Here is a 17,224-nt window from a genome sequence, read left to right on the forward strand (position 1 = left end):
AAAAGCAAATCAGACAATGGCTAGGTTAAGTAAAATTTGGAAATCAAATTGCGTGAAATTACATATAAAAATCAGACTATATATCAATTTAGTGAGATTAGTGTTACTCTATGGACATGAGTCATGGTATGACGAGGAAATAATCTCCAATAGATTTAATAGATTTGAGAACAAAGCCCTCAAAAGGATATTGGGAGTTATTTGGCAGGGTAGGATTATAAATGAAACTATGAGAGAGATTACTCGAGTGCCATATGTGGATGTGATCATGATGAGGGGTAGATGGATATGGTTTGGGCGTACTCATTGCATTCCCCCAAGAGATGTTAGTTCACCAAACATTCAGCTGGGATCCACAAGGCACTAGAAGAGTTGGAAGACCCAACCCTACATAACTGATGACTATGAAGCGCAAAGTAGATGATAAATGGAGTAGTATTAAATTACTGTAAAAGCTCAAGATAGAGATGACTGGTGAAATCTAGCCGAGGCCCTTTGCGTCAATAGGCGTAGGAGATGATGATGATGATGACTCTGACGGGATTTCTTGGACTTTGTTGATGGTTTACCAGGGCCATTGTCTCAGCTGAAGATGAAGGCTCAGGAGATTCGTGCTGTTAGCACTCCATTAGCCTTCAAGGGGGCCGGCTGGCTAATGCCATTTTTTTAAGGGCAGGACTTTGACATTCATACCACTTGATAATGTGACTTAGGACATCTCCAAACTGCATGAGATTTTTGCCTCTTGAGCTTCGGGTTTGCGACACCAGGAAGATTTATCTTGTAAATTAGTGTTTTTCAAATTCTATCTCCTCCCTTGATACTAAATATTAAAATCTGGGATTACTACTCTATACAGACCTGATGTAGACTGCCAATCAAATAGGGAGTTTTTCTTTCTAAAAGTAATTTTTTTTGTTTTATATGAATTTTTGCATTATGGTAAAAAAATAAACCCTATAAATCAGGGGAAAAAGTAATAGAAAAATATGAAACAAAAATTGAAAAAAGGGCTCAATTTGATTATTTTATAATGTCTTTCTAATTTATATACTAAATTTCAATGCTATATCTTTAAAACTAAGGGAGAAGATAGAATTTGAAGGTCAATAAGGATAGTTTGGAGGTATGGACGTTATAATTTTTTTTTTTTAATTTTACAAAGACATTAATAAATCATGATTATTATGAATTTTATGCTCCTTTTTGGGTATTAATAAATCAAAATAATGCTATTTATCATAAATGAAGATCCCTTTATTCAATATCTTGCTTCTTTAGGCTCCTGGTCGTTTCTTCATTCTCTCTCTCTCTCTCTCTCTCTCTCTCTCTCTCTCTCTCTCTCTCTCTCTCTCTCTCTCTCTCTCTAATATTACCCACTTCTGAACCCTTATTAGAGTGAAATTTCTTCTTCCTTATATTAGTGAGATATTAAAATTGTCTCTTCCTCTTTGGCATGATGAAATTCGTGCCGAAACCAATAAAAGCAGAGTAAAAGCGAGCGAATGTCAGATGTCAAACTCAAATGTGTACTCTGTGAGGTTTGTGCTAGCACTGAAGGTTGTAAACATAACTAACTGTCTTGTGACTCATGGAATCTATACAGATGCCATTGCTCACAATTTGTTTTATATTAAAATGTAATACTTATCAACATTTACGATAACAAGAAATTCTGCATTTTCTTATAGGGATCAATGTTTTTGGCTTATTTGGTTACTCTTCGTCATTACCCTGTAATTATGGAAGTTAGAGGAATGTTGACAAAATATTTTGTATACGCATTCTCCATTGCCATACAAAGCTCTGAATTTTTTCAGGATTTTTTGTTTTTCGTCCTTATACCCCCCTATACTGTATTAGCTTACCGGCCGTGCCCCTTAACTACAACTCTGAGGTGACTGTCAATCTTGATTGGGAACTGTTAGAAGCCACTTCATTGTTACAAAATTCTCTCTACATGATATTACTTGTAGATATGTGGATGTTATCTTGTGGGTTCTTGTTTTCAGTGCAGGCTATGAACTTCTTCACCCTCTTGGCTTAGGGACGTGGGAGGTGGTGTTTTTTTAGTGTATCTGTCTGTGTGCTTTATGTTGCTAGGAGTACTTTTCCATCTACCATTGAGTTAACTGTAGTTAAAAGTTGCTGTTTTACTTACCTGATGACCCCATTGGATTGCCTACTAGTATTGATTCAACTTTACTTGGCCAGTCATTCCTTTTAAGAGGGGAAGCCTTTGATCTAATTTTTTTCCTCAGTGTTTTATGGGCCACATCTCATCCTCTCCCTGATTTGTGATTCAAGCAATATGTGATTTGTGGGACTGTATCAGGCATGATTTTTGTTTAGAACGAAACTTATTTCATAAAAACCAATTGGTAATAAAATGAGTGTCTTCTTCCCTCCTTTCATTTCTCCTTTATTCATGGGGGGAACTGGACTTATAGATCCCCTTAGGAGTACTTTAATTATGCTCATTAAGATCATTTGGATTAGCACAAGTTGGTTCGAATGGGTTCCATTACGCGAAATGAAGCTAATGTTATACAGCATATGATTAAGGGTTTTATAGAAAAAGGTTATGTTTTCTTGTATCATTAAAAAAAAGCCCTTTGTGCCACACAATGTTTTAACAATATAGCTCAGTGGTCTGGTTAAACTTCATAATAACAATTATAATAATAATAATAATAATGTCCAGAATTAATCATCAGAACAAATGACATTGTTTAAAGTAGAACATTTATAATAAGATATTTATAGAAAATTTTTTTGGTTGATTTGGTTAAGAAAATGTCCTTTTTAGGTTGCACTCATCAGAAAGAAGATTGAAGAAGAACGTCGCATACTGGCTGAAAGAAAAGATCTTGAAGAGGAAGAGAGAGATAAACTGAAGAGTGACCTTGATAAACATGAAAAAGAAATTAAAAAAGCTCTGTAAGTACTATCTTAGCATTTTTGGTCATAACATTGCTATCTCCATGGATATTGTTTTTTCATTGAAATGGAAAAGAGATTAGGGATATTAAAAGATATTTAATATATATGTTCAATGGTTTAATTATGTACAGAACTTTTTGGTTGATTTAAACTTTGAAGTGGTGAAATTTTACTAATAAAGTTACCTCTATCATTTAAGTAAGAAATATATAGCCTATTTGAGTCCTGTGAATATATTTTTGATTGGAATTACCTAACACCCACCTTAAAATTCTCTCTCTCTCTCTCTCTCTCTCTCTCTCTCTCTCTCTCTACTCTCTCTCTCTCTCTCTCTCTCTCTCTCTCTCTCTCTCTCTCTCTCTCTCTCTCTCTCTCTCTCTCTCTCTCTCCCTCTCTCTCTCTCAGAACATATAGAGTAAAAAATCTTCTGATAGACAGACAACAGGGTTTTAGACAAAAGAGATCATGTGTGACAAATCTTTTGGAATTTTTCCACACATGTTTAGCATTCATGACAAATGCAGGGCAATAGACATCATATACCTAGACTTTCAGAAAGCTTTTGACAAAGTTCCTCATAATGAATTAATGGTCAAAATTGTAGCACTAGGCATCATTGACGAGTCAGCCAAGTGGATTAGAGATTGGCTAACAAACAGAAAATAGAGAGTTATAATCAATGGAGAAGCTTCAGAGTGGACAGGTGTTTCAGGCGGAGTACCTCAAGGATCCATCCTTGGCCCATAGCTATTTCTGATGTACAGTAACGACATAGATTTAGGATTAACAAGTAGAATAGCCAAATTTGCCAACTATACTAAACTAGGCATAAATGATGCGAACTCGGAAGACGTAGGAGCCTTAAGAGAGGATCTAATGATGCTAGGTGAAAGGTCCAGAAAATGACAAATGCCTTTCTACTTTGGGAAATGCAAAGTCATGCACATAGGTTATAGTAACCCACAATCAAATTACTGCTGGGTACTAAAATAGAAAGTGTGGACCAGGAGGAAGATCCCGGTATCATCATCAGCAAGGATTTGAAGTTTACCAAACAGAGCATAAAAGCTGAAAAGAAAGCACAAAAACTAATAGGTTATGTAAAAAGACAATTTAGATACAGAAACAGACACTGTAGTACAGCTGTACACATTACTAGTAAGACCCCATCAAAAATACTGAGTCCAATGCTTGGCTCCAAGTATTCATAAGGATATAAATAGACTGGAAGCAGTACAATCTTGGGTCACTAAACTAGTTCCAACACGAAGGCAATTTGAGTCTATAAGGATGATGGAACGTTTGAACTTCTTTTATCTACAAACTCGACGACTAAGGGGACAGTTAATAGAGGCATTCAAAATTCTTGAAGGAATAACAAATGCAGATTTCAACAATCTATTCACGCATAGCACAAATCAGTCCAGAGGTAACAGATACAAACTTGAATTGAAAAGATACAACACCACTCAATGTGGAAATTTCTCTACATACAAAATAGCCAATACTTGGAATACACTACCAGCGGATGTAGTAAACAATAATACGGTAAACGAGTTCAAGAATAAGTTAGACAAGGTCTTAAGTACTCTCTAAATGCTTAAAATAAATTGCTCTACCAAAGAGCAAATAATAAATGGAGTCTCCACGGATGTACAAAAAAGTCTTTCAGGCATCCAAAGTTCGTTCTCTCTCTCTCTCTCTCTCTCTCTCTCTCTCTCTCTCTCTCTCTCTCTCTCTCTCTCTCTCTCTCTCTCTCTCTCTCTCTCTCATATATGTAATTCAGTAATATATAGTTGTCAAAAGTAGGCATTTTTTTCTGCATTTATATCTACATTTTAGTAATTAACAACTCATTTGTGAGATTTACTTGGTTATCAATCACAAAACTACTAAATCTTGAAGACCATTAGATATATCGTGATAGCATTTTTCACTTGATTAATTTAGTCATTAATTTTCTGAGAAGGTATTCATTATTTTGGGCTTGAGAGTGAGATCTTAAACATGGTATCCTTGATGGGATCTTTCATTGAGAATGTGGGTGGCCTATTTTATTTAATTTATTAGGTATCAGTCCTAATGACACTTCTTTCAATTTAGGAAAGAGCAAGAATCTCTTAAGCAACGTCTACAGGGTCTTGAAAGGAAAATTCTTGTTGGAGGAGAGAATCTCCTGGAGAAGGCTGAAGAACAAGAAAGACTTTTGGAAGAATCAGCTATGGAGCTTGAAGAAAGAAGAAAACACGAGGAGCAGCTCAGACATGCAATTACGCAAAAGGAGGTATGATATAGGTCTGCTCTACAAATTCACACATGTTTGGTGGTCAGTAATTAAAGATGCATTTATCATAATTGTTTACAAAGTGGCTAGTATAAGGTACAGTGATACGTTTAAGGTCAGACATAATTCATTCCAAAGTTATCCTTCTATTATGGTCCTTCTTTAAACAAGGTCTACTACATAAGAGCATATCTAAAAAAAGAGGGTATAATTAGTAGCCTAAGTGAATAGATATGGAATAAATGAACATTAAACTTTTTTTTTCAATATTAATCTTACCCGATGATCATGTAGCTGTCAACTCTGTTGCCCGACAGAAAAATCTAAGGTCGGGATACGCCAGCGATCGCTATACAGGTGGGGGTGTACATCAACAGCGCCATCTGTCGAGCAGGTACTCAAGTACTTCTTGTCAACAAGAACTCAATTTTTTCCTCTGTCGTGCCACCGGCAAGACCTACTTGGATACGCTGTTGTTTCTGGAGTTGTTTTTCACGATTTTGGTGATGTATTCGCTCTAGATTTTAGCCTTCGCTATTCAGGAACCTTTATCATTAGCTTATCAAGCTTTTTGATTAGATTTGGATTAATTGTTAATGAACTTTGCTAGTTTTTGGATTTCCCCCTTGACTATTTCTGGAATTCCAGATGTCTGACCATTCTCAAGTCCCTAGGTACAGGCAGTGTAGTGTTAGGGCTTGTTCTAGGCGTCTTCCGAAGGCCTCCATAGATCCTCACACCGTTTGTTCCAATTGTAGGGGTAAATCCTGTCAATTGGAAGATCGATGTGAGGAATGCGCTGGGCTTTCGGAATTTGATTTTAACGAATTCCTAAAGAATGCACGTAGGCTAGAGAAGGATAGGATCAGGAGGAGTTCTTCTCGCTCTTTTGATTTTTGCTCTCCCCATGCCCCTCAACCTACTCCTTCCCCTGTAGTGGTGACTCCCGACCCTGCTACTAGTGCACAACCCTCCATGGCGGACATGATGCGTGCCATTCAGGCTCTTGGTGACAGAGTGGAGTCATTAGCTAATGACCGTAATCAACTTTTGGCCGATGTCAAAGAGTTGAAAGCGCGAAGTGCAGTGGGAAGTGTAGTGAGTGCAAGTGAAGTGAAAAGTGTCAGTGTCAGTGTTGCGCATGAGGGTACTCCTGTACGTGCCAGTCGTCCTCCCAGTCCGGAACCTCTTGCAAGCTCCCAAGCCCAGGGGAGAAGCAATGTCGAAGGACCAAAGGGTTCGACAGGCCTTGATCAGCGTACGGATGTACCCTCAGTGGTTGCGGACGTATCTGTCAGAGATCGTCCCATCCACAAACAGACGAATGAGCCCTATCATTCCTCGTCTGTGGAAGAAGTTTCGAGGAAGAAACGTTGGACCAAGGTCTCACGACCTCTCAAGCGTAAGGTCCCTTCCGAGCGAGTCCAACGGCCCAGGTGTAGCCACTGGGTCAGTTCGGACTCGCCGCAGTCTTCCGAAGACTGCACACCTCCCAAGAGAGGTAGAGTGGTTCCGCAGCAGGCAACTACTCCGTCTGTTGCCGCACCAACCACGGTAGACCCTAAGTGGTCCATGGTGCAGACTATGCAGTCTCAGCTTGCTTCCTTCATGCAGGAGTATCGTGCTGAGAAGGTTGACACTGCACCTGTTAACCTACAACCTGCCATGGTTGTGCGCTCAGCAGATACTGCGGCTGCCTGCTCCCACACTCCACCTGTGAGAGCTCCACCACAGATGCGCAGTCGACCCTGCCAGACGCATGTTCATGCTGCACCCTCCGTTGACATGCGTGAGCTTCCGCATCAGCAGTGGGAAGGTGCTGTCGAGCTGCCGTGTTTTGACGCAATGCGGCATGCTCCGCAACCCATGCGGCATGCTCCGCAACCCACGGCAGTCCCTCCCACGCACCAGCATTCCGCTTTTGTTGTTGCCAGCTCGCAGACTGACCAGCAGCGGCATGATGTTGGATCCGCAGCAGCTACGCATGCACCCGTGCTGCCGGATTCAGCCGTTCAGCTTTCTGCTCCACCTTTGCCACTTCCTCCTCAGCTTTCGGATGATGGAGTATCTGATGACGACGAAGCTGCGCATTTGGACGATCCGCACTCCGACTTAGAAGAACCCAAGTCTACGCCTCCCTCCTTAGACTTTAGGAAAGTCCTTGCCCTGTTCAGGGACTTGTATCCGGAACAGTTTGTGTCTGCAACCCCTCGCTCCCCTCCCTCCGAGTTTGCGTTAGGCATGCAGTCAGCAGCTCCTGCCTTCACCAAACTCGTTCTCGCACGCTCATCCAAGAGAGCTTTGAGGGTTATGGGAGAGTGGTTGCAGTCCAAGAAGCAGCTAGGAAAGACTGCTTTCATCTTTCCGCCTACCAAGCTTGCTTCCAAATCTAGCGTCTGGTATGCCACGGGAGAGGAACCCGGCTTGGGAGTTCCTGCCTCTGCCCAGGGCGACTTCTCAAGTCTGGTTGACTCTCCCCGCAGGCTGGCTATGAGACGATCTAAGATTTGCTGGTCCTTTTCTGACATGGATCATCTGTTGAAGGGAGTTTTTCGTGCTTTTGAGATCTTCAACTTCCTCGATTGGTGTTTGGGAGCTTTAAGCAGAAAGACTTCCCCTTCGGATAAGGACTCTGCCATGCTTATCATGTCTAGCATGGACAAGGCCATTCGGGATGGGTCTGGTGAGCTTGCGGCTTCGTACGTGTCGGGAGTGCTTAAGAAGAGAGACCATCTTTGCTCCTTCTTGTCTGCTGGAATCACTCCATGCCAGAAGTCGGAGTTGTTGTTTGCTCCGCTTTCCAAGTGTCTCTTTCCGGAAGAGCTGGTCAAGGGGATGGCTGCCTCGTTGATCCAGAAGGACACCCATGACCTGGTGGCGTCCTCCGCACGTAAGGCTAAAGCTTTACCTTCCGTGCCTAGACCTAGGATGGACACACCAGCGTCTAGGTTCATACCGCCCTTTCGTGGCAGAACCTCCAGCAGAGGAGGTACCCGTGCCGACAGTCATCGTGGCAAATCGAAGAAGGGTTCCAAGTCCTCAAAAGGCAGAATCTGACTGCCTACCTCTCCAGACAGCAGTGGGAGCCAGGCTCAAGAACTTCTGGCAGGCTTGGGAGAACAGAGGTGCAGACGCTCAGTCTGTGAAGTTGCTAAGGGAGGGGTACAGGATTCTGTTCTGCCGCAGTCCCCCTCTAGCAACTTCTCCCATCAACCTCTCTCCCAACTACAAGGAGAAGGACAAGAGGCTAGCGTTGCAACAAGAGGTGTCGCTCTTGCTACAAAAGGGAGCGGTAGTCATAGTCCGGGACCATCAATCCCCGGGCTTCTACAACCGTCTCTTCCTGGTAGCGAAGAAGACAGGAGGTTGGAGACCGGTGCTGGACGTCAGTGCTCTCAACGCTTTTGTCACCAAGCAGACGTTCACAATGGAGACGACGAAGTCGGTCCTAGCAGCGGTCAGGAAGGAAGACTGGATGGTCTCGTTGGACCTGAAAGACGCGTACTTTCATGTCCCCGTCCATCCAGACTCCCAACCTTTCCTAAGGTTCGTCTTTGGAAAGGTCGTGTACCAGTTCCAAGCCCTGTGCTTTGGCCTAAGCACGGCACCTCTTGTGTTTACGAAACTGATGAGGAATGTTGCCAAATTCCTTCACTTGGCAGACATCAGAGCCTCCCTCTATTTGGACGACTGGCTTTTAAGAGCTTCGTCAAGTCGTCGCTGTCTGGAGAATCTCAGATGGACTATGGATCTGACCAAGGAATTGGGTCTCCTGGTCAATATAGAGAAGTCCCAGCTCGTCCCATCTCAAACCATTGTCTATCTAGGTATGGAGATTCAGAGTCGAGCTTTTCGGGCTTTTCCGTCGGCCCCCAGGATCAGTCAAGCCCTAGAATGCATCCAGAGCATGCTGAGAAGGAACCGATGTTCAGTCAGGCAGTGGATGAGTCTAACAGGGACACTTTCATCGCTGGCCCAGTTCATCGAGTTAGGCAGACTCCACCTCCGCCCCCTTCAGTTTCATCTAGCTGCTCACTGGAGAAGGGACATGACGCTAGAAGCGGTCTCAGTGCCCATTTCCGAAGAGATGAGGTCTTCACTGACGTGGTGGAAGAACAGCATTCTTCTCAAGGAAGGTCTACCATTAGCTGTTCAGACCCCCAACCACCGTCTCTTCTCGGACGCATCGGACACGGGCTGGGGTGCGACACTGGACGGACAGGAATGCTCGGGCACGTGGAATCAGGAGCAAAGAACACTTCACATCAACTGCAAGGAGCTATTGGCAGTTCATCTGGCCTTGATAAACTTCAAGTCCCTCCATCTAAGCAAGGTGGTGGAGGTGAACTCCGACAACACCACAGCCTTGGCGTACATCTCCAAGCAAGGAGGGACTCATTCGAGGAAGTTGTTCGAGATCGCAAGGGACCTCCTCACTTGGTCAAAAGATCGAAAGATTTCGCTGGTAACGAGGTTCATTCAGGGCGACATGAATGTCATGGCAGATCGCCTCAGCCGGAAAGGTCAAGTCATCCCCACAGAGTGGACCCTTCACAAGAATGTTTGCAGCAGACTATGGGCCCTGTGGGGCCAGCCCACCATAGATCTATTCGCTACCTCGATGACCAAGAGGCTCCCGATGTATTGTTCACCGATTCCAGACCCAGCAGCAGTTCACGTGGATGCCTTTCTTCTGGACTGGTCCCATCTAGACCTGTATGCGTTCCCTCCGTTCAAGATTGTCAACAGGGTACTACAGAAGTTCGCCTCTCACGAAGGGACACGGTTGACGTTGGTTGCTCCCCTCTGGCCCGCGAGAGAATGGTTCACCGAGGTACTGCAATGGCTAGTGGACGTTCCCAGGACTCTTCCTCTAAGAGTGGACCTTCTGCGTCAGCCGCACGTAAAGAAGGTACACCCAAGCCTCCACGCTCTTCGTCTGACTGCCTTCAGACTATCGAAAGACTCTCAAGAGCTAGAGGCTTTTCGAAGGAGGCAGCCAGAGCGATTGCCAGAGCAAGGAGGACATCCACTCTCAAGGTCTACCAGTCTAAATGGGAAGTCTTCCGAAGCTGGTGCAAGGCGAATGCAGTATCCTCAACCAGTACCTCTGTAACGCAGATAGCTGACTTCCTTTTACATCTAAGGAACGTAAGATCCCTATCAGCTCCTACGATCAAGGGTTACAGAAGCATGTTGGCAGCGGTCTTCCGCCACAGAGGCTTAGATCTTTCCACCAACAAAGATCTACAGGACCTCCTTAGGTCTTTTGAGACCTCAAAGGAGCGTCGGTTGGCCACACCAGGCTGGAACCCAGACGTGGTTTTAAAGTTCCTGATGTCAGCAAGGTTCGAACCGCTTCAATCAGCCTCTTTTCAGGATCTCACATTGAAGACACTTTTCCTCGTTTGCTTAGCAACAGCTAAAAGAGTCAGTGAGATTCACGCCTTCAGCAGGAACATAGGTTTTACATCTGAAACAGCTACATGTTCCTTGCAGCTTGGTTTTTTAGCTAAAAACGAGCTTCCTTCTCGTTCTTGGCCCAAGTCGTTCGAGATCCCAAGCCTGTCCAACTTGGTTGGGAACGAACTAGAGAGAGTACTTTGCCCAGTAAGAGCTCTTAAGTACTATTTAAGACGTACAAAGCCATTACGAGGACAATCAGAAGTTTTATGGTGTTCTATCAAGAAACCTGCTTTACCGATGTCTAAGAACGCAGTTTCTTATTACATCAGGCTTTTGATTAGAGAGGCCTATTCTCATCTGAAGGAAGAAGACCTTGCTTTGCTGAAGGTAAGGACACATGAAATTAGAGCTGTCGCTACTTCAGTGGCCTTCAAACAGAACCGTTCTCTGCAGAGTGTTATGGATGCAACCTATTGGAGAAGCAAGTCAGTGTTCGCATCATTTTACCTCAAAGATGTCCAGTCTCTTTACGAGAACTGCTACACCCTGGGACCATTCGTAGCAGCGAGTGCAGTAGTAGGTGAGGGCTCAACCACTACATTCCCATAATCCCATAACCTTTTTTAATCTTTCTCTTGAATTGCTTTTTATTGTTGTTTTTTGGGTTGTACGGAAGGCTAAGAAGCCTTCCGCATCCTGGTTGATTTGGCGGGTGGTCAAATTCTTTCTTGAGAAGCGCCTAGATTAGAGGTTGTGATGAGGTCCTTTAGTATGGGTTGCAGCCCTTCATACTTCAGCACCTAGGAGTCGCTCAGCATCCTAAGAGGATCGCTAGGCTCAGTAAGGAAGACGTACTTAAAAAAGGCAGAGTAATGGTTCAAGTCGACTTCCTTACCAGGTACTTATTTATTTTATGTTTGTTATTTTGAATAACTGCTAAAATGAAATACGGGATACTTAGCTTCTAATGTTAACATGTATGCTGGTCTCCACCCACCCCCCTGGGTGTGAATCAGCTACATGATCATCGGGTAAGATTAATATTGAAAAATGTTATTTTCCTTAGTAAAATAAATTTTTGAATATACTTACCCGATGATCATGAATTTAAGGACCCTCCCTTCCTCCCCATAGAGAACCAGTGGACCGAGGAGAAAATTGAGTTCTTGTTGACAAGAAGTACTTGAGTACCTGCTCGACAGATGGCGCTGTTGATGTACACCCCCACCTGTATAGCGATCGCTGGCGTATCCCGACCTTAGATTTTTCTGTCGGGCAACAGAGTTGACAGCTACATGATCATCGGGTAAGTATATTCAAAAATTTATTTTACTAAGGAAAATAACATTTTATCTGCAGTAAGTAGAGTAGATGGCTTGAATAGAAAATGGTGAGAAGGGAAGGAGGTGTTAGTGTTTCTTGGAAGTGGATTCCCCCTTCATATTTATGTTAGATAACTGCCCTCCTGGTTTCATTCTCTTTTGGCTTTAACTGTGATTAATTTGATGGCATTTTTACTTAAAACTAATCAGGAAAGGTTTGTCTGTACCTCCCTTTTAAGAGGTTTCTGAAATGACTTAATGGATTATCATTACAAAAATTGCCTGCTCTGCTAGCTACTGGCTCATCTGGATCATTTATTCCGTAACTGACATCCAAACCACGCTATTTAATAGGGGTTATTACTTTTGGCGTAGCTGAAATGACGAGCCATTAGAATTTTAACGAGGGTTTACTACCCCACCGCTAGTTAGCGGGGGTTAGGGAGGGTAGCTTGCTACCCCCCCTCACACACACCTGTGCTTGAGCTCACTTTGTTCTCGGCTCGGGTGGTAGTCGGACATGTCCGCTCTCACCCTCGCCTCTTTGACAGCCATTAATGCTTTTTGCTTTTGCTTTTCCTTCTACAGGTGTGTCTAAAGTTGGCCTCTACGATCATGCGAAAGTGTCCTGGATTACCCGACCGCCCTTGTGGCACGTTTATGTCGGCGGTCGATACGGACCCTCACACCCTTTGCCCTTATTGTAGGGGCCAGCGGTGTGATAGAGAAAACAAGTGTGGTGAGTGTAGGGATTGGTCTACCTCCCAGTGGGAGGGGTTTTCTCGGCGACAGAAGAAGAAGTCCAGACGGGATATTTCTCCTTCGAAGGTTTCTTTGAAAGGAGAAAATCCCAAGGGCTCCTCTTCCGTTGCCCAAACCTCCTCCGAAGCTCTCGCTCGATCGGTTTCTTCCGAGAAACCGTTGAGTGGAAGCGTAGGCCATGGTTCTGTTGCCCGATCTCGGGGTTCATGAGGGGGAGTTGCCTCCCATAGCGAGGCAGCTCCTCCTCCTCCTTCGGGGGAGGATTTAAATCTTGACTTGTGTACTAATGATTTATTTCAGCTTTGGTCTTCCTTGGGGCTTCAGGGTTCACCCTCCTAGGAAGCCTTGTTTGACATGATCCGGTTGGCGGCTGCTGTCAAACAATCGCTGACTTTAGCAGAGGTTGATCCTCTGCCTATCGTCAACGTTGGGTTGGCAGAGGTTTCCGATGCGATATCTCAAACCTCTGCTCCTGATCAACTTGTTGTAGCTGAAGGCTTAGTTTCTCCCTCCGATCATCCTTCGAGGGAGGAACTAAGTCCAACGGTGTCTCCTGCCGGTGATTCTCCCCCTCGGGGGAGTTCACTTACAGAGACTCCTCTTCGGAGGACTGCTGATGGTCAGCCTGCTGATCCGACGGCCCCCAGAGGGCGCATAAGGCGTAAAGCCCGCCTTCCTCTTCGCTGGAGAGGTCTTCCTTCACCTCACAAGGGTGTGAGGAGGCGCCTCTTCGGTTCATCGCCTCCGCTGTCCGCCGCAGATGAACCTCGCCATCGTTCTCCGACTATCCCAGCTACAACCCTGGATCTCTCTGCAGATCGTTCGCGATCTCCCTCGGTGGAAGGTCATCCTTACAAAGGACACGTTGACCTTCCACCCGTCAGATCTGCTGACCTGCCGTCGCCGATCCTGGCTGCTGACGCGCTGTGGGCGCCAACGCATCCTGTTGTAAAACAGGCAACGGTCCCTTCGGGGCAACAAGGGCGTATGCGCAAATTGGCACATACGTCCCTTAAGGGCCAGGGTTCACCTGCGTGCCAACGTTCACCTGCGTGCCAACGTTCACCTGCGCGCCAACGCTCTCCTACGTGCAAGCGCTCATCGATGGAGAATGTTCCTGTTAAAGTGCACCAGCGCTCTTCTGCGCGCCAACACTCACCTGCGTGCCAGCGCTCTCCTGATCGCCAGCGCGCTACTGCGCGCCATCAACCTGCTGCTCCCCTGCGTGTCAGCGCTCGCCTGTGCGCCAGTGCTCTCCGCGCCAACGATCTCCTGCGCGCCCACGATCTTCGGATCTGGGCACAGTAGGGAAGTTAATTTCTTCCCCTACTCGTCAGTGCTCGCCAACGCGCCGTCATTCTCCACCTGCGCGCCATCCCTTGCCAGCACGTATTCGCGCACAGTCTCCGACTCGCGCCCACGCCCACGCCCATCTCCACAGCCTAATGTGTGTTCTTATGCCCGCCTGCACGCAGGGGATCTGTATCTTCGCCCGGACGGGCTCTTCAGCCGGATCCTGCCCGCCCGCGCGCAATCTTCCATCTGCGCACCCTCTGATTTCTCCAGCGCGTGCCCCTGTGTGCCATCGCTCGCCCGCCCGCGCGCCCTCGCCATCGCCATCGCCCTCGTGCGGGCGACCCAGGGCATTTCCCATCGCCATCGCCCTCGTGCGGGCGACCCAGGGCATTTCCCATCGCCTGAGCGCCAGCACGCTCCCCAGGGCGATCATCAACCCCCCCCCCACGCGTGAGGCAAGGTCATCATCGTCGCGTTCCCCCTCCCCAGCAAGCGCAGAACAGCGCGCTCGCCGGCAGGGGGGAAGGTTCCAGAAAGGTCCAGAGACGTTTCTTCTCATTCTTCTTTGTTTCAGGCGAACCCCGCTTTTGTAACTCCTCCTAGGGATCGGTCGATCCTCTTCCTTCCCGTGGGAGTAACTGACAGCGCAGCCGTCAGCCAGTAGCCTTGGTTTGGGACACTGGTCAGAACAGTGGTTACCCCGCATAGAAAACGGGAGTAGGGTAAACTACACAAAACTCGGTCGGTTGGGAGGAGATCCCAGATACTCCTAAGAAAGTAGTTCGAGGTAAGTACTGTTAGGAAAAATACAAATTACTTAAAATTTGTGATTTTCTCTGACCTGGGCCACAAATCCTTGGCAGCTTCTACTCCCCTGAAGAGGAAAAGAGGAGTTTCAAACGTGGTAACTTCTCCAAGGGCGAAGCTGACTCCTTGTAAGTCCTTGAGGAAGGCCTCCTCCCCCCCGAGACGTTCTCTCCCTCCCCTGCGGACGAAGACTTCCCGTCCTCAGGGGAGTCACGTGAGGTGAGGCGTTCCCCCATCGCCACCAATGGGGGAAACCCCACCTCGCGCTGGAGCGTCTTCTCGGGTAAGGGTGGAGAAGAGCCTCCCACCGTCGCTTTTGGAGTCCTGCATCCCTCCGAGGAGGGAGTCGAAGGACTCCAAAACTGTACTGAAGTCGTCATCAAGGCTTAGACCGGAGCCAGCCAAGCACTCGGAAAACATCCACTAGTCCCCCCAAGAAGAGCCTTTGGGGACAGGAGACTTCACTGCTAGTCCTTCAGGAGGAGAGCAGCAGGAGTCAGAACACACATTCTGGCAGATTCTGACCCTTATGAGGAATCTCAATGGGTTTGCGGACCCGGAGATTCCTCCTCGTGAGGGCAAGGACACAGTCTTGGACCGAGTCTTTGGGACTCAAAAACCCTCTAGGGCAGTGGTTCCCAACCTTTTTTCAGTCATTTCCCCCCTGCACCCAGTTCAACCATCCAGATTTCCCCCTTCATGCCCCGCCCAGCCCTCATGCCCACTTGCCTGCCTCAGAAATGGGCATGATATTCCAATTCTCCCCTTGAATATCATGTCAGTGAGAAATGATATGATCATATCACAATTGAATGGCTAACAACAAATTGCCGCACGTACTATGTGGACATTTTCCGCTTGTTTTAGTTAGTAGGTAGTGTAATTATTTCCCCCTGGAAGCTTCAAATTTCCCCCCAGGGGGAAATTTCTCCCAGGTTGGGAACCACTGCTCTAGGGCCAGTGCGGCTTTGCCCTGGTCTCAAGGGGTTAAGAGTGCCAGGGACAAGATCGAGGTCCAGATCTTCGAGCTTGCCTCCTCCAGCCAATCCAGCACCGGTAATAAGCTCCTCCCACCTCCTCGTGTCCATCAGAGGAGGTATTTCGACATCGTTGAGGAGCCTTGTTTAGCTCTTCCCCTTCACCATTCGATGGAAGAGCTTACCAGGGGAGTCCCTCTTGAGAGAGACTCCAACCGGTAGGTTTCGTTCTCGGCTACAGAGATCCTTAGCCAGGAGAAGGTGGCGAAGTGTGCCATGCAGGCCACTTCGTGGCTGGATATCTGGCTAGGGACACTAGGCATCCTGTTACGTTCGGAGGATTTGTCCAAAGAAAGTACCAAGAAGGCTATGGAGACTTTTTAACTCTCGGGCACTCGCACGATCGAGTTTCTAGCCCACCAAGTCTCGACCTTGTGGGCTAATACCATCTTGAAACATCGAGATGCGGTGTCTGAGAGGTTCCATCAAAAGGTCCCTAGTACCAAGATCAGCAGGCTCAGGCATTCTTCCGTTTTGGGAAGACTTTGTTTGAGCCTAAGGACGTGGAGCAGGCTGCTGAGAGGTGGAGGAAGTCCAACCAGGACTCTCTCCTACATAGGACTCTAACAACGAAGCCCTATAAACCTCCAGCACCCCAGCAACTACGTCCTACCAAGACCACGAAACCTGCAGCTGCAGCGAAGACGACGGTGTCTAAGCCCATTCCTGTCAAGGACAAGAAAGGCAAAAGGTCCTCCAGGGGAGGAAAAAATCCTAGAGGGAGCGGCCGAGGCCGCAAACGCTAGGATTGGCAGTCCCCCTGCATGTCCACCAGTGGTGGGATGCCTACAAAGTTGCGCGAACAGGTGGCAGCAACTCGGGGCCGATTCCTGGACGATTTCCGTGATCAGTCAGGGATATCACGTCCCGTTCACAACATCGCTACCTCTCCTGACAGCGAATCCATTGTCGTTGAGCTCCCTTGCCATGGGATCGGCAAGGGGGCAGGCCCTTCGGGCAGAAGTCCAGACCATGTTGGAGAAGGGCGCTCTCCAAGAGGTCCTCGACGGATCTCCAATCTTCTTCAGTCGACTCTTTCTTGTAAAGAAGGCGTCTGGAGGCTGGAGACCTGTCATCGACCTCTCAGCATGGAGACGGCAGACACGGTCAGACTTGCAGTGAGACCGCAAGACTTCATGTGTTCACTGGATCTGAAGGACGTGTACTTCCAGATCCCAGTCCATCCGTCTTCAAGGAAGTACTTAAGGTTCAGCCTAGACAACAAGGTTTACCATTTCAAGGTGCTGTGTTTCGGTCTCTCCACAGCACCACAGGTTTTCACCAGTGTTCACCCTAATATCGTCGTGGGCACACAGGATTGGCATCCGTCTCCTCTGTTATCTGGACGACTGGCTGATCCTAGCAGA

At 46.7% G+C, this 17,224-nt stretch overlaps 1 protein-coding gene across 1 annotated transcript in view; it reads left to right on the forward strand.

Moving 5' to 3' along the window:
• Klp64D (kinesin-like protein 64D) overlaps positions 1–17,224 on the forward strand; it is a 390,644-nt gene that overhangs the window by 229,780 nt on the left and 143,640 nt on the right. Inside the window, exons 9-10 of the mRNA XM_068348147.1 lie at positions 2,810–2,940; positions 5,047–5,227. Coding sequence (XP_068204248.1) covers positions 2,810–2,940; positions 5,047–5,227 — 312 coding nt within the window. The remainder of the gene's footprint in view (positions 1–2,809; positions 2,941–5,046; positions 5,228–17,224) is intronic.

Source organism: Palaemon carinicauda, chromosome 24, assembly GCF_036898095.1.
Source record: "Palaemon carinicauda isolate YSFRI2023 chromosome 24, ASM3689809v2, whole genome shotgun sequence".
NCBI classification, from domain to species: Eukaryota; Metazoa; Arthropoda; class Malacostraca; order Decapoda; family Palaemonidae; genus Palaemon; species Palaemon carinicauda.